Consider the following 18,262-nt stretch of genomic DNA (forward strand, 5'->3'; position numbering starts at 1 on the left):
ATGAATGTAATCGTCGTGAGTCTTATTAATATCATTTATTTATAAATTAATCGTGCGGATGCAGATGCAATAATGAAAACGTCAAGAAGCGGTACGCGTATTACAATTCACATTCTTAACACTTGCGATAGTCTCAATAAAAACACGTGGTTCCATAGTTATAGATAAGTAATATAATATAATATAAAGTTGCATCTTCATCGTTTACCACTTAAATAGGTTTTCCTTTCATTTGTTTTTTTTTTCTTCGTCGATCGCTGAGCCCACTGCGACCGTGTAATTCATCGTTCGCTGTATTATAATATATTAGCTTGTGTAATTGTAATAATATAATTGTAATGGTAATAATATTTCGCAATCCTCAACGTCATTCAAGAGACAGATACGTTTTGTATATTCGCTTTATTTTCTCTCATCTTTGTCCAATCGCATTAACAACTGAATTTCGGGGGACGCAGCACAATAGACAATAATTATCTTAAGTTCTAACGATTAAAAAAAAGAAACAATTTTGTCAAGCACGTAACGCTCAGGGTGTTCCACTCCATTGTTTCTTTACTCCATTATCACATGTCTTTACTCCATTTCTCCAATTCTCTCTTTCCTTCTACTTCTCTCTCCTCACGTGAACTCTCTTTTGCCATAGCATGCACGACTGATTCATCCCTCCCACAATGCAGCTTCTGTGTTACCTTTTTTTCATTACCACGAGATCCCGAATTAACGAAAATCGCAATGTCTCCATATTAAAAAAATCCATCAAACGGAGAAAGCTTATCTTATCGAATATAATCATCATTAGAAGCGAACGTCATCGCAATCCTAACACTGACGTTCGTACCTTGGTCGGAGTACACGAAGAAAGCGAAATTTGAGCGATAGAAGATGAAAGAGTGAAAGAATGGAGAAAGGATCGAATTGAAAAAGAGTCGAAAGAACATGATCGCAATAGTCGCAGAGTGATTTCTTTTCTTTTTTTCTTCCTTCTCTTAAGTTACGACTTAAATGAGGACCTTCGTCTTGTCCTCATTGCACTGTTACAGCTCACTATAATATTCCACCATCTTTATCGTAATAACGAAAAGTTAATTAATCGCTAATGTTATCTTACTTCTTATTAAAGATATTCATTATTAGAATATTGATGCGCGCGCGCGTGTTCGATCTACTATTTTTGCCTCCTTCCCCTTTTCGTTTTATACCTTCTTCCTCCATTGCTCCGTGTACCCTTGTAACGTCAAGAATTATTTCGCACTGTGACTTCTCGGCTATTTTGAACATTGTTCATTTCCGATTCCCTTTGTTTCCTTCACTTCTTACCCCTTCTCGCCCAATTCTCATATAAACCCCGAAAACTGTTCTCGACTGTTCGCGCGCTCTCATTAATTATCACGACGTTCATCTTCTTAATCCTCCTTCGTGGGTTCGGCCTTCTTGCCAAGAGGAATGGCCGCCTTCACTCTGAAATTATACATTACGAAACTTAGTTGTGAAAATGTCCATTTCTTTGTGTCTTAAAAAATTATTTGTATTATCAACACAGTAATCATCTTGTGATACCATCAACCTCTATATGATACTCAATGCTCCGGTGATCACTTTCACTTTCTCTGGGACTAATTGCAAAGTTCTCTACTGTCACGAAGCAACTGTTAGTCGCAATTATCAAACTAATGATTACTTGCTGAAAGCTTTATTATTCTAATCGAAATTCTCTAAATGACAATGATTCAGATATGATGATATTTTTTATAAATTAAGAAATTCGATAAATATACGATACAAAGAGTTATCATCGATAAGCCTCCAAGATTGGTATTTCCGATAAAACAAGTGGATTTGGCTCGTTGTCAGACAGCGATTTATTCTGGATTGTTAGCTCGATCTAAAAGCAAGCTAAAAATACCGTTGTAAGAGATTGACTCGAAGTTACGGTTTAATTATAAAAAGACCAGTTTTCATGAGATAAAAAGAAAACGAAGTTTTCGTGACGAGTCTGAAAAATTTTCTTTTTATGAATGAAAGCGTATAACAAGATCCAATGATCGGGGATAAGTAGTACTATTAAATTTCACAAAATAAATATTCAAATCATTAGATATTTTCTAAATAATTGGTGCTCAATTCTAAATCTACGAAATGAACGGAAGGAATATGAAGGAATTCAAATAGATATTGAAAAGAAGGTTCGGACATATCTTGTGCAGTCTTGGTGGATCGACCCAAAGATCACCGAGCTCGCCCATATCTTCGAATCAAAAATTGGACTTGGGATGGGAATGGCGTTGTGTAAGTTTGTAATTTCGAGATGATTGCTTGATGCAGAAATTTCTTCGGCACCCTTCCAGAAAGAAGAGGCAGAATCTTTTAAATTGCTTCATGGCAATTGAACTGAAGAAAAAGAAAGCACAAGAACGAACTTGACGGAAAAAAAAAAACATTAAATACTAACTTGGCGGTGATCTCGTTGACCTTTCCGCGCACCAAGGCTAAATTCTGGTCGATCTGCGTCTTGTTCGTCTCGTAGACTTTCGGCAATGTGAACAGTGCGACCACACCTGTAACAAGAGAAACAAGATACTCTCAGGTTTCCAAGACTCTCCAAAGAGCAGGGACGACTCATTGCCAGTGTCCCAGAAGATCACTTGTGTACTCACCAATAATAATGAGGGTCATGCCATTGAACCATGAACCTAGATAAGTCAGGCACCAGAGAAGAATACCAAACTTAAGTGAGTCCACGATGTCCTCGACCAGGAAGAGCCTGCGAAGTTCAGTAACGGCGGCATTCGCGTGCGCCACAGCTACGTCAGCAAATTCGTGCACCTTCTCAGCCGGCAAAGTAAGATCCACATCGAGAATATCCCTGAAAAACGCAAAGACAACTTTATCCGTGACTCCGCAACCCTCGTTCCAAGCGAACCGAAAGCTCTTAGCGAGGTGTACGAATGAACTCACTTGAATGGATGTCCATCGGACGTCTTCTGAACGGCTTGAAGGACGTTTTTGTAGATACGGAAGGCTACGGTGCCAGTGAGAGTGAGTAGCGATAGGTAAGCAAGCACGCTGATCAGACTGAAGTAGGCCAGCGAGAGTAGTACACCAAGAATTGCACCAAAGACGATTCCCGACTTCTTGGGGTCGCGCCAATAGATCAGAGCCGCCACTGTGAACAGGGACAAAGTTTCAAATTAATTCTGACGTCACACGCCCGTAACCACTTCGTATTCAAAACTGTGCAACACTCGTCCTCGTTCAATAAAGCTCTTGTACATCGCTACTATTATATATTCATTGTCCATAACCAATTTATCCAGTTGCACAAAGGAACCTCGATAATGTTAACTGATCATTCTCTCCCATCATTTTTTAATGCCTCATTCTATAAACAACGAGTATTCATGTTTATTTTTTTTCAAACAATAAGGTCAGCAGGTACGACCTGGAATATAAGGACTAATAATAGCAACGATCCACACACGCCATATCTTTAAGCAAACTCTCGATGCTCATGTAAAACGTCAATTCTCACAGGTTCTCGCGGAAGAATAGCAAAGTGTGTGGGTTGCTTCTCGAAATAGTAAAGGAATCTCTTCCTTTTCTTTCAAATGTCTCGTGCACTCGGCAACGGAAACGTATTGGAGTCTCGAAAGTCCAGAATAACGTTCGCGATGGAACGTTGAAAATAAAAGTCTATAAATAAACGCTGAGTGAATTCGATCTGAAAAGAAACTTCGTCGAGAATTCTCCCTGCGTTATCGAGAAAGCGCTATTAATCATCGAGTTTAAAAGTGCGACATGATGATCAAAAGGAGGACAAAGTGGCGTCGTACAATTCATAAACTTGAATGATCCCTGCACTGTACGTCGCTCGTGCTCGTTACGAATAATCGCATAGTCAAAGATTGCGAGTGCGAAGTAAACAGCAAAACAGATCCGCAAAATCTTTTACGAGGTTCGTTTAGTCCCACGATGATAATGCTTGATGAAATCATGAAAAACCGCTAGGAACCTGTTAGGACGACGCCAATGAAGGGAATGAAGCTAAAGGCCACGTAATTCCACAGGTGACGTCACTCTGTCAGTTCAATCCCCAGGCGACGAATATTCGTGAGCGGAATTATGACGAACTACTCTTGTAATACGATCGTTCGGAACTTCCGGTGACGAGGTGGGTTTCGCTGAGAAACCGTTTCAATTTCGAGGACGTGTCGAAAATTTATATTCGCCGACCTATTCGTTCTCATTGATTGTGGTAACAACAGTGGGGATGAATTTTCAAGATTTCATCACTAAACTCCCGGATACTGTAGGAACTTGGTGGATTGACGATTCGACCTTCGTTAGACCTTATCAGAGGAACAATGATCCAACCATAGTCCGATCGAACTTGCTTACACATGTTTATCACATTTCTGATAACGGCCAAGTGACGCCGTACAGTTTTCCATTGGATGATCCAAATGGAAGATTTTTTGTAATATTTTTGAAAAAATTATCAACCTGAAATTCCACCTCGAATAGTCTCATTAAGTGTTGTTTGACTTCGAGAAATGAATAGAGAGCGTCAAACAAGACAATCTAATAATAACTGGGTTAAATGTGCTCTGTGAAGATTCTTTGGATATCCTAAACCTTGCCACGTTCTTCTTTACCGACAACGTGTCAGTTTCCTTCGCGTCGGATTACCAGCAAAATTTTTTTTTTGATTTTCAAAACTCGCGTTCGAATATTATGAGAATTTACGAATAAGAGTACGCCAATGAGATTTTTTTATATAAATTACCATACTTGTGCATGACTGTGCATATTATTTAAAAAATAAATAAACAACCCACGTATCTGTACGCTAGTGTCAATCAATGCTCCGATACGTATACCGAAGCAGTTTACATTCGCTTATCACGTGACGACTTTAATTACCTCCTAAAACATACAAAAATGTACATCTGTTTGCTAAGCGATAAGAGAATGACCAGACGAGACAGTATTATGACGTTATTTTTTTCTAATTAAATTATCAGCATATCATTACATCAAACAACCTTTCCTAACAATCATATATGCCTAGCACAATTGTGTCAAATAAGATATAACAAAAGAATATGATCATCAAGAAACCCTCTGAGAATTCACTTCCGCGTGTATGAAAAAGAAACAGCTATAGAGAGATAGAAATATCATGAATATGCTGAACATATATGTTATCGGCTCTGAAAATAGCCATAGCCACCGTAGGCACCTTGGACGGTTAAAATTTCCGAAAAGAATTTCATCGGTACAACCTAAATATGTCGGGCGCCGAAATTGTATACGTCAGCAGTCTCTTCGTTATTAAACCCAAAAATATATATGCTCGACACATTCAAATTTCCCTGTCATAATTTTCTCCAACATCCCTAAGGCTGACTGAGCCAATGTACTAAACCAGAGGATTGTGCGATACCCGTTACCACGTGCATGTCTCATTAACCATATGTTCCTCCAGGCTTCTAATAAACGAAGAATATGAAAGGATAAAAAAAACTCACCAGGTCCTCTTTCGGGAAGATCCTCAACCCGTTGTCTACGTTCGTTCTTTCTCACCATTTTGTCAGATATACAGTTATTGTTGTCTTCTAGTTAAAGGAAGAACAGAATTCAACGAAGCTGCTATGTAAGTACGTGCCAGGGCAAAGCGGCACACGCGACTGAAGCAGCTAACCGTGAGGCTTGTGGAACGTATAGAAAAGGTATACGACCGAGCGAGAGTGCGAGTTGACCACTCAGGATCGAGAGTCGGAGAGAAAAAAGTGTAAAAAGAATGGTCTGAAAGTGAGAGAGAAAGGAGCAAGAACCACACGAGACTGAGTAGTGCGGTAGAAAATTTATTGTAGATATGTACGTCATATCGGGTTAGTGTGGTAGGTAGATGCCGCTGCGAGTGTTAATGGCGGAATGTAACGTATGTTCAACGGGGCAACAAGACGATTTCCGGAATTGCCAATAACGTCCGAGTGTAAAGTACGCGTCAAAAGTCACCACAGAGATCCACGTAACTCTTAGGTTCGGATAACCAAGCAGGCGTCCTTGTGCGCGAGAATACGTAGAACCTGTGAGTTGTCTCGGCGAGCTACGTGAAACCGGCAAGTTGGCGCCACGTGCGCCAACGCGTTCGGTCACGTGACGCGACGACTTTTTAAAATCACGATCTCCGAGCGATGGCGCCACTATCGAATTGATAACAGTGTGCAACACGATGCCAGACAGTTGGTTAGACATTTTTGTCTAGGCTTTGTAGTCAGTGACGACTTGTGCCATTGTGAAGTCCGAACTGTGTATTGGAACGAATTTATCTTGCTGGGAATGACGCGAAAGAAATTTTGGTTCGAAATTCTTTTTTTTTAATAAAAACATTTTAATTTAATATCATAGGATTTGGATACTTTATGATTGTTCTATTTGGGAATTTTTTATCCTTATCAAAATTGACAGAGTGGTCTATATGATGTTAGTCTAGACTGCTTGTATGTATTATACGAAATTCCTCGAATCAAAAAACAAATATATGTATATTGAGTTTGTGAATAGACGCTGTCCCTGTGCACCTATTGCCGCATTGCGGCGTTTCGATAGTCGAAGACAACGCGTGGAAGCCTTATTTCGGATTAATTTTCAGGTTCTTGCCAAGTCTGCAGGTTTAGTCTCAAGTGTCGCAGAATGTACCTTTAAGTGGACACTTGACCCTCTGGAGAAAATTAACAGAGAAGCTACGTACATTGTAATCCATCTGATAATAACACAGTATAGACTCTTCACATTTTCTCTTCAACGTTCTCTGCAGTCCCTACGACGCATTAATGGCGTCAGTTATTGATTTCGTCCGAGGCAGGGGGCGAGTCCCTACCTTACGCAATACACCTACCTGGTAAAGCCCTAACCAAGAAAAATATACGGAGATTCAGTAGCGACAGGGATCGAATAAAAGACAACTGCTGCAGAAATGAACAAACAAAGGAGTGCGGTGGCGTAGTTACAATGAAACTTGAAACTTGACAAACTGATAAATCAACGTCGGGTACAGTCACTAATGTACTCGTGGATTTTCTTTACTTTTCCTACGGCCATTTTCAGATCGAACCTTAATCACCTTGTGTGACAATCACTCATCCGCCACTGGTGTCACCGATACTAATAATAAACTGAATTAGAGCAGAGCCCTCTACCAGACGTATTCTGTGAGTTTAAGTACTACACGATTGGCACGTGTTCAAAATCAGAGTAAATCGCCTAATTTTCAATTCTTAACGCATCCATTTGTAGACTTAGATCGTAAAGAGAACATGAAGTATTTATACAAAACTTCGAAAAAAAGAAGATAAATTTGCAACTTCGTTGGAAATTTTGATATCGAAAGTCATAATGATTTCCAATTAAACGCAAATTTACTGTTCACGGTATATATGCTAATAAAGGTATGAACTGTATTACATTATAGTGTAGGAAGTAAATATCGACAAGCTGCCACAATGAGTCGATCGTTATTATTGGATCAATTTCAAGGTTCTAACTCGACACATGCATTAATCGCATATGTAGGTACTAATTACTAATTGTCACTTCGTACCAATTGCGCATGACGCATTGCACGTTAAAACAATCGATGATATTCGAATCGTAATGAAAATTTTTACTCTCGTTCTTTTGTAAGCTTTGAGAGAAAAACATTTTTTTGGAAAAATAATATTTAACCAAATTTTATCGATTGCATAATACACTGAGTAGGATTCTTACAGAAATCAGTGAAGTGAATTAACTTCAAAAGAAGAAAAACGAAAAATAAGAAACCATGATTTCCGCGGAATGTAAACTAAGAGAATTTTTTTTCAAATTCGAATAATTTTTTAATGACTCAAATAATTCGCACGTGAATCCTGGGCCAAAGAGCCGGCACCAGATCGGTCCCTTCTTACATAACCCGTAAGCCTCTCTCGACATACCCAAAATAAACGGAGCAAAGTTCAAAAAGTTTAACGAAACCAAGTCACCGTCTGCAGTTGGTTGGGTATTGCATGATTTTTATAGAGAATACGTGAAGCGTGACAGACAGACTTGAGAGCGTTCGATGAATCGCCGTGACGCGTCGTGGAAACATGGATCATCCTCATGGCGTCTGGACAGTCGACGAAACGGGAGGCAGGAGTCAGCTAAAAATATTTCGCGTGAAATATCTTTCACGCTTCCTCTTCGATTCATTGCGAGAATCCAGAATTAAACGGGTCCGAAAAGTTTAATGACACATGTGAATCTCAAAAGATGAAACAACAAAATTTCCCATGATGGCTTACTTCTGTCTTTTGCATTTCTTGGAAATAATAATCGTCGAAAGGCTGAATGCATAAAGCAAAGTAGAAAATTCTAGACTAGTGTATGAAACGTGTTTCATTTCCTGTGGTGAAAGCAAAATAAATGAATTAAGAAAGAGGTAGTTTAAAAAAAAACACTTGAGTTTGGCTATCAACAATAAAGATATTTAATTGGAATTTTTAACCTCATTGATCTTCATTTTAAAATAAAACTGTACGCATTCAATATACATAACGCTCGTAACCTCAAAACTGAATTTTCACGTTTTTATTCAAGTCCAGAAAAAAAAGTATTTGACTCATGAGAAATTCCACTGTAAGCTCAATTCTGACAATTATATGATCGCTTAAAAATAAAGTCACTTCAATTGAGTAATTCGATTATCATCAATAAAAGCCTCCATCTTGAGATATCAGACAAAAAAATAGTATCTCATCTCAATACAGTATGAAATCTTGAATAAATTCCAAAGGAATAGTTAACGTTAGTAAAATTCCAAAAAAGAAGATCACACAGTCCATCTTAATAAAAGTATATTACGAATCCTTCCCCAACCTAGTTTAAAATTCTTGATCCATTCGTAATCACTATATTTTTGAAAATGCCGGTAGTACTCACGTTCTTCCCTGGTGATAGCCATCTCTGACGTGCCAGCAACGCCGAACGATTCGTAATAGCACCTTCGCACGAGTATTCTGTCCTCGTGCTTGAAAATAATCCAAATAGTTGCTAAACGTCGAGAGTTACTCGTAGATACGCAAGGGAAGCCTAACAAACGGCTAAGGACGTGCGGTATAAGAAGAAGAAATCAGGGCCGACCGGACACTCGGAGCACTTCACCGCGAAGGAACTGGCCGCCGAAGCAAAAGCCCGAGAGACGTTGGCAGCCGACCAACGATCCTGGCTGGACGTTATATTTAGTTATCCGAGCCACGGGACGCACAGCCGGACGGCGAATGGACGAAGATGCGTCCCTCTTAATGTTCCCCCTTTTCCTCTCTCTTTATTGGGAAGAAATCGTCGCGTGATGTCACACGACAATCAGTGGGATATAAGCTACGTTTGGCGTCCTTTTGGCGCGACTTTCGATACTGATGAAAACACGGAGTTCGGTTGATTGCACTGGGTTTTGTGTACACGGAGAAAACCAGTCTCCACGAGAACAGGCTGCCTACTGTCGCGGCAATTCTCAGGGAAGCATTAAAAATGGACGCCTTAAGCGTATAAAGGGATCGTTCAGGTAGTCGAGACTGACGAAGACCTTCGTCCCTTAGGGCCTGTTTACACTGGATTTTCGAGGAGACATATAGCCCTAGCTTATAAGGCACTACCTACGAAAAACTGAATTTTCTGGCGCTGATCGAGCAAGAGTCACGCTCACTGAACGTTAGATGACGCTGCGAATTTATCGACCGGGCTGATCTTTCTTATCGACAGAGTCGCAAACACTTTTATGCTTCTGGCTCTGTCATCGAGACCAACGGATGTTTAAAGTTCGAATTGTATTATTTGGGACAGCTCATGAAACACCATTATCAATTCGTCATATCTCTGGGACGCATTCAATTTTCGCTTGATTCGAGGGCAGACTGATAAATACGAAACTGATTGAGAGCATTGCTCGCCAATCGGACAGTATTCTTAATTAAATCTTGATTGGCAATATCCGTAAGGATGCCAGACAGCGAAAGCGAATTGAACACTTTTTTTGGAATCCTAATTTTCTTGGACTTTAAATCATATTATCTAGGGGTGTAATAAATAAAGCAATTTACGTATTAAATATATGAAATAGGGTGTACTTCGTTGAGTCAAGTTTAAAATTAAATGCTTCCGGTTACTTGTGGTAGAATTTTCAAGGAGTCTATCGGTAAAAACGTCATTTGGATTTAACGATGTTTCACCGTCTACGACAATACAAATAAAAGACACAAAACAATAACAAGACTATTCCTAGGTACTAAAAGAAATTTGGGTATACCACAGATTATTCTATTCTAATCACCAACACCGGAAAAACATAATCGAAAAACATTCTTCTCGATTTTCTTACCTTTTGGGTTCAGTCTTTCGGGGTTAAACCATGCGTCTGTAAACAACATAACCAAATATGTTAATGCTACATTCCATCACCATAGAATCGAGTGTGCTTATAGATATACAGTGGAGTGAAATTTATGTTTGTTGTAAAGAGTGTGCGAGAGTATTGAGCGAAAAGAAGGGCGATGTTAATATGTTAGAATGAAATATTAATTTTTTTCGAAAGAAAATAACTTGATCTCTTTCGTTACTCGATTAATAATACTACGTGCACATTTCGTAAGATCATTTAATATCGTTATAAAATTAACGAATTTACATGCAAGTCGTATATACGACTTCCGGAACCTACAGTTCAAATCTATTTAAATGCAACCGTGACTGCTTTTGCAATTAATTTCCGGTAAGATATCGCAAGAAACTTTAACCTACGGCAAAGCTATCATAGAAAAATTGCGATTCCGTAAAATATCCAATGAAAAGCGTATCTTCCTGACAGATTTATTTGCACTTCCTGTCATTTTCTTCATCTACTCCAAGTCAAGTTTAATGCAGAATATTTACAGACAGAAAAGAAGATTAACGTAGCACCTGGTATTATTATCAGTTCATGCAATTCGAATCAATACAAATTGATAATCATAAGTACCTTACGTATTATTATGAGCATATTAAATATTATTATTAACCCTTCGATGAAAATCTGTCAAAAAAAGTAGAGTAGTTTTCCCCTATAAAATGACGACCAGATGAAAGTAAAATGTCTACAGCCACAAAGCGTTGTCTACTACAGTCAAGCCCGTTCTAATTCGATTGACAAGTCCTCTTTGGACGGTTTTCAAAGCGGCTACAGAATACCATCGAGCTTTGCGTATTCTTCATTCCTCGGAATGCGTTGGCCGCCAGAAGGCATTGGGACTTTAAACTTAGCTCGGATAATTAGCATCGACCCATAATAAGGTCTCAGCAGCTGGCAGACACGTCCCCGCACAATACCCTCCACTAGACACGTACCTCAAATTCGAAGTACAAAGCACGCAATAAAACAACAGTATTTCAGTGAATTAAATCAAGAAAATGACTCACGTATCCTGACCAACAATAAAACTGTCCGTTGCACTTTGAACCCAGTTATCTCGCGCCATTATTATCACGATAAAAGCCTAAATGATAACGTAAAGATAACTACTAGATAAGTCAAGGTAGTAGCGATTGCAGACATCAGTTTCAAATTTTATTTCTACATTTTAAATATAAATTCCACATATCGTCAGAATTCCGAAATGAAAATTTGTCCAGTTTATATTATCGATCAGTCGCTTATGGACTCCAATTGATCTGTGAACCATCGTAAAAGTCTGTATCGATAAATATCACGCATATCGAAGTAGCGTCTGTGCATAAAAATAGAAGTCTAATACGTTAGTCAATACGATGATGAATATTATGTTCTGCAACGAAATATCCAGAGGCACTGGCGTAGCGAGATTATTAAAAGTGCTTGAAGTAGGAATGTCACAAGGGGAGTGCATGTCGAGTGTTATGGCGGCAGGGAAGGAAGGAAAGAAAAAAAAAAGTACCATTCAAATCGTCCCCCTCGTTGCTTCTTCATGGACAATGCAGAAGCTCACTATGTCAAGTACGTTGGAGTATATTAAAAGAGCACGTTTTAAATACCCACGTTATATTGAAATGCACGTGCCAATGTGTACAGTGTATCGTTATTGATGGAAATAGTAAGTTTTTAAAATTTCACAAAACCTTGGAATACATTTACAACTACTTTCCTACGTTCCACGAAATTTGAATGGAAAAATGTACATTTTTAAAAAACAAGTTACGGCTTTCCTTACGAATCACAATTGAATATTAGCCATCGTGTCATATAGTTGAGTTGAAACTTTTACGTTAAACATTGGAGAATAGATATTTCAATAATTAATTATGAATCATACACGCTCGTCATAATCTATTAATAATAGGTATCTCGCGCACGTAACATTTATTTACATGCTTTTTACGATAAATTATCTTTTATCGTCCGCATCCCCCTGATCGCTGTTATTATTATTGCGAATTGTTTTTCCTTTATTTATCAAAGTCCTCTGTGCGAACGATATTATTTTTACTCCTACCACTTCTAACCTAACCTAAGTGCTTTTAATCAAAATCGCTTGGACTTTTTATCATGGTAATTACGAGATTCGAATTTATCACACGTTTACTCTTGTTACGCATTAATACGTGCTCCGCAGGTCTCCATCTTGGATTTTCATGTTCGATACGCAACATTTCTGACTATGACGACGCGCATACATATATATGACAGACAAAAAATCCCAGTAGTCGAAACAGCGACTTAATGCGTACTTATAAAGGTGATACGAAGGAGATAATCATTGGTGCTACGTCATCCAACAGTTACGCGGCGATGCAAGGACACGAAAAAAAAGAGCTAGTCTACGATGACGTTAGCGTATAACGTATTTGCGCAGAATTAATACATATAAAGTCGGGAGTCATTCCTGAGCTGTAAGATGAACAGGCTGGACCCAGCGATTGATCACGATGCTAAACTCTTCGCGAATTAAGAAATACAGACGTAGCTATTGGCATACTGTATGAATAATGAAATGTCACAGTGTCGAAAATATATAAAATAACAATTTAACTAGAGTTTTTTCATGCCGGAGTCAACTCCACGTAACGAGTCCTTGGCCACTAGAGAATTGTGTAGACTCACCCAATGAGCGAAGCTAATTACTCCAGGTCAATAAAGCCACAGTTATCAACGCGTCGAAAATAAATATTTTAAATTAAATTTAAAAAGTTCAAAAATAGACACTACATAGAAATCAATTAAACTTTGGCGTATTAATATTCTTACTCGTAAGGTTAGCTAGGCGTTTCACTCTTCTCTACACCTTGAAGTTGTCAGACTCCAGAAACTGCATTTTCTCTTTCATAATACTGTACTTTAGTCATGGCCTAATATCGATAAAGTCATCGACCTTTTTGTTAGAAGTATCATAGCTTATATCCGAGAGCTCGATTCTATAGGCTAAAAATAAAGTAAAACTAATCGAGCTCGTACCTTGTACTGCATATAAAAAAGTTTCCTTAGTTACTAGTGCGCAGGCCGGTTTTTCTCTTTCATCCTGATAAATTAAAAGGGATTTATCGTGCTTGGACTTGGGAACGGCGATGACGGATATGTACTTTCTATGGGGGGAAAAAAAAAGAAAAACTAAAAAATATATTTTATCTCAAATCCTACGGAGTAGACTGGAAAAATTATATGGACATACTAATAGATGATGATTGTATGTGTGATGAATGTATAGCGATGATCGCATGGTATTATCCGGTACGTAAATCGGATGTGTCATTTGTCAAGAAATATTCTTACGAGGATCAAGAATGTTCCAGAAGCAGGGACAACCCTCGGCCGAAGCATCCGATGGCCTCTTGCATACTAGATCGGCGCCCTGTCCCTCAATTTGCTCGACCCTGGGTAATTTACACGCTGGTGCTACTTCCGGTTCCATGGTGCTCTATAAAACCACTGACTCGTCTCCTGATGACTGATGTTTCACTGGAGTCGACACCCCTCGCTAAAAGGGGAGGAAACTTTTTGCACTGTACGCGGCGACGCACAATTGCTCGTTGCTACTATTGTTTCCGACTAGTTCGCACCCTAATCCCCCTGCACGAGCTAGATAACCAACAACTGTGGCCTCCCGGACTCCACAATGCCCTATGGACGTTCGTAATCTATTGCACCAGCACCAGTCTTTCTACGCGTGTTAGGGTATAATTCGTGCCCGTTATACGCCCGATATACGAGTATAACGCAACTCGTGCACGTCAAAAAGAGGACTGAGAGGACTGTTATCGACCCGCAAGAGGGTTCGTACTCCCTCTTGCTCTCCTGCCCTCCTCTATTCCCTCCTAACCTCCCGTCGACAAGCACCAACGAACATTCACCGCCATCTTTCCCAGCCTCGTCCCCAGCGCTCACAGCTACGAACTACCGGAGCGACATCGCAGCTTGACGGCGTTGACGGCAACCATAACAACTACGCTCTTTACGAACAGGACGTATTAACCTCAACCAGGAGTATGATAAAAATTTTCATGGAAACTTTTCAAGTGCGCTTAACCACGACATACAATAATTACGTTTTCATCGTGCAGGACTTAGGTAGGATTACCCACTCAAGTGCAAAGTTTGAGAAGAATATTCGCGTCTACACGAATATTCTCCTCAAACTTTGCACGTGATTTATTAAAATCCCACTTAAATCCTGTACGATAAAAACATAGTTAAATGTCAGATTGAATGAATCAGCAAATAAGAAAATTTATGGTGATAACGATAGACACGGTCAGTCAAGTTCTCCCAAGCGAAACTAAATATCTAACTCAAATCTATCGCGATTAAACTAATAAATTCGACATTTTATTCTCGTCCAATGAAACCGCCTATATTTATTCTTCCTCAGGTCAATCAATGCTAGTCGTCATCAGTCTAGAATACACTTGTAACACTTATTCCCAATAAAGTATCGTACTTCGAACCTGCGGTCATCATTGCTGCCGAATTCCGTTAAGCGGATGAAGGGGAGTTCTCATATGGAAGTAGTTTATGGCTTCGTCGCTAACGACCTCCGACGAAACGTGTGTCTGCGAAATACCAAGACGTCGACCACAATTCAATCTTACGGTAGGTGGTGCAACAAAGCTACTTTTATCTTAACCAGTCATAGCACGTGATACGCCGAAATGCTTGATAACGCTCATTGCGTAACATGACAACGCCTATATGTATGTCATGCTGACTTTTACCAATCATATCCTATTATATGCATCCCATGTAAATTCGAAGACGCTCCAAATAAAATTATTGCATTCGTAGTGAGTCTACACAAAACCAGCCTTGGAATTTATCCCTGAACATGGATACAAATGGATATCGTCTTTATGACCAGAGATAACTGTCAAAAGCATCTTCCGACGACTGCCAAGTTCGCTTGGACTGCCAAGCGGTGCTCAAAGTATTTCAGTCTTACGTGCAATATGCCAATCCGACTACAGATAAGATACCAGGGTATGCTTCCGTTAATTAAAATTATTTTTTATAACAAGAAAGAATAGGCTTATTGAAAGTAGAAAAAAGTGCGATAACCCAACTTCAAAGATCTGAACATTTCTTGTATTTTTTTATATTCCTACGTGGATCAATTATATTACATTCGGAGTAGATGTACAAAGACATCGTGTAAGGAATATTTATAAAACTGTTATGTCGTAATATCCATTTCGTAATGATCACGTTATGTGATACACGATGTAGGATTTCGAATCAATTCATAACATATCCTTCGAATGTCTTTCTGAACACCCGATACCCGTTCCACGTTCCTGAAGACGTCCGTTGATATGACTTATCAAGGATCTTATTAATAACATTAATTAGTATTACAAGCATAAATCCTTCCTGACGTAACGAACTATAAAATAAAGGATTCTTGAATTTATTTCACACATATCTCTAAAAATTTGTATCTACAATGGGCCAATTCTACTTATGGCGAAAAATAACCCTGCGATCCAACGAACTGATACAACAGATACATATGTATAAGGACCCAGAAACGCTGCCTTAGAAACGTACTATAAATCTCTTGCCAAGAATTTTGTGTTTCCTAAGGAAAATTTTCAAGTGCACGTTCAACACAAGCAGATAGCAGTGCGTAGAAAATAAACGAGACTGCTGGTCGCAATCGTAGTCCGGGAAAGCAAATGATCTTAGAATACACAAAGGAGTAAATATCTTGCAAAGCAGATCTCTGCCAGAATGTGTTTCTCTAGTACCTTGTTGAGATTAGTGTAACTGACTTTTTGTTCCTGTTTCTTAGATTCTGACCAACCGTCGCATTTCGTAATTATTTATTTTTTTTTTCTCACGACCTTACAAAAATGTACAATGTTAATTGCATAGGGGTTCTGACATCTTGGCTTACAGTTAGTCCAGTGGCCAATGAAACGCAACCTTACCCTTTCCTGTATGGGTAAACACGATATCCACTGAATAGTGGAGGCATATGTACATACATATATATCCCATGAAGGGTTTGGATACAGAGAGACAATAGACTCTCTGGCGCCCACGCAATCACATGGCAACCCTCTGTGTTCTATAGTAACGGCCCTGCCGGACAATAACCGCGTATTCCATACGTGCCACTTGCTACAACTTGCCAGCTGAATTTCAGTGTATGACGTAATGGAGCCATTAGTCCGTCAATAATTGTCCGTGATCATCAACTGTATCGGACCGTCGAGAATTCCTTAAAATAGACAAGTTTTCATAGGGATTGTGGAGTAGATTGATGGGCAGTGCCAAAAAACTGGTGTTTGATAAAAAATAAAATAGAAAGCTTTCTTTAAAGAAAAAATCGATCCTTCTGTCTCAGTCGGTTGTTCAGCCAATCAGCTTCGTCTTCCACCCTGGTAATGAAAGTCTCCGCCAATGAAACCGCTGGAAATAACCTCTTACACCGTTTGCCTTCTGGACTATACTTAATTATTTACACCCTCCGCTAGGGTCACCATTGAAACTTATAGTAGACAGGTATACGGATGATTAGTCTGGAATATACGGGGAGCTTAAAATAGACTCATGAATCGTAAGCTTCTTTTCTTTGGAAAATACGAATTCATAGTTTCCCAAGTATATTATGTGAATTCTTCTTAAGGTATGAATATGAGTGTAATGGAGAACGTTAAAATAAGGGAGTGAGCATAGATTAGAAATACGAGATGAAAGATACTTCTGACTAGAATGACATTACTGTAACGTGAGTGCTGGAGTATAACCGTGGGATAATTATTTATTATTAATGCACACGGATGATTAACGGATAGTGAAACGTCTCATACTGTCACGATTGAAACGTATAAAATTGCAAAATTTGCAATTTCGTATCGATGCGGTATAAGCGTTAGAGCTTTAAAGACAATGGAGGCTTGAATAATGATGCCCGACTCATCGATTTAACCTGAACGTGTCCGTAATCTGCGACATACGGTAATTTTTGTCAGTTAAGAGAAACATTGGAATTTACATTTGGCTGCTGGTACCTGCAGACTTTTTTTCTTTTTTCATAAACTGTCTCTGTGTCGTTCACGATACCCACAGCAGAAACGTTATATTTACGCGTAAGCGGCTGGGTGAACGAAATACGTTTATCCTGCACAAAGGAATCTTGTACCAGACCAAGTTTGGCTTTCAGCCCACTAAGAAGCAACACAACGATGGCCCTGAGTATCGAATAAGATAGAGAAGAACCACTTGGCGTGGTTTCACGAAACTGAAAATGAAAATGGCACTCCGAACTGTTAGGAATCTTCTTAACCTTGAATACTTTAAATGGACGTATAAAACTTACAAAATGCATGTCCTGATCTAATAATGCTATCTGCTTGGATAACTTCGAGAAAAGTATGTATCCGTGAAAAGGATAGGCCAAAGGATCATAACAACAGAGAGACATTTGAGTCGAAGCTCATTTTACAGAAGAAAAGGTCCATAAACTCCGGCGGGAGGTGATCCGACCTTTTCCCTTTCTCTTACGATTAGATCGACCGGCTGACTGACGACTATGGCGACATCTCTGAACAAAGGCATTTAACCTTTCCTGGGTAAATAGCCACCAGTCGGTAAAGAAACCTTCCGCCCTTACCGACCTGACAGTAGTTAATGCTACAGGTCCCACAAGACGACTAGAAATTATTTCTTTCACGTCAAGCTAGCGACTTAAACGATCTACAGAACATAAAACGAATTTCCTTAAAAGATATACGTTAAACA

General features: G+C 39.1%; 1 protein-coding gene and 2 long non-coding RNA genes across 8 annotated transcripts in view; 1 reads left to right on the forward strand and 2 right to left on the reverse strand.

Annotated features, from left to right (window-relative positions):
• Nucleotides 1-20: 20 nt before the first annotated feature.
• LOC107270327 (reticulon-1-A) overlaps nt 21-18,262 on the reverse strand; it is a 29,648-nt gene continuing 11,406 nt past the window's right edge. Inside the window, exons 1-6 of one of the 6 annotated variants that reach the window (XM_015745251.2) lie at nt 13,796-14,257; nt 10,400-10,435; nt 2,959-3,166; nt 2,658-2,866; nt 2,453-2,558; nt 21-1,461 (exon numbers count right to left, since the gene is read on the reverse strand). In XM_015745251.2, coding sequence (XP_015600737.1) covers nt 1,407-1,461; nt 2,453-2,558; nt 2,658-2,866; nt 2,959-3,166; nt 10,400-10,435; nt 13,796-13,934 — 753 coding nt within the window. In that variant the 5' untranslated portion in view covers nt 13,935-14,257 and the 3' untranslated portion in view covers nt 21-1,406. Of the gene's footprint in view, nt 1,462-2,452; nt 2,559-2,657; nt 2,867-2,958; nt 3,167-5,531; nt 5,745-8,964; nt 9,289-10,399; nt 10,436-13,795; nt 14,259-18,262 lie in introns of those variants that run through there. The other 5 variants (XM_015745249.2, XM_015745252.2, XM_015745254.2 and 2 more) reach the window with 5 other exon arrangements.
• LOC112494746 lies at nt 12,054-13,799 on the reverse strand. The gene is made up of 2 exons (XR_003060504.1): nt 13,695-13,799; nt 12,054-13,608 (listed from the first exon to the last, which is right to left on the reverse strand). It is a non-coding gene; the product is annotated as an uncharacterized LOC112494746 (long non-coding RNA).
• LOC107270341 lies at nt 14,451-15,937 on the forward strand. Its single transcript, XR_001538313.2, has 3 exons — nt 14,451-14,773; nt 14,892-15,112; nt 15,305-15,937. It is a non-coding gene; the product is annotated as an uncharacterized LOC107270341 (long non-coding RNA).

The sequence above is a fragment of the Cephus cinctus genome, unplaced genomic scaffold (assembly GCF_000341935.2).
Source record: "Cephus cinctus unplaced genomic scaffold, Ccin1 Ccin1_scaffold0727, whole genome shotgun sequence".
Lineage (NCBI taxonomy): Eukaryota > Metazoa > Arthropoda > Insecta > Hymenoptera > Cephidae > Cephus > Cephus cinctus.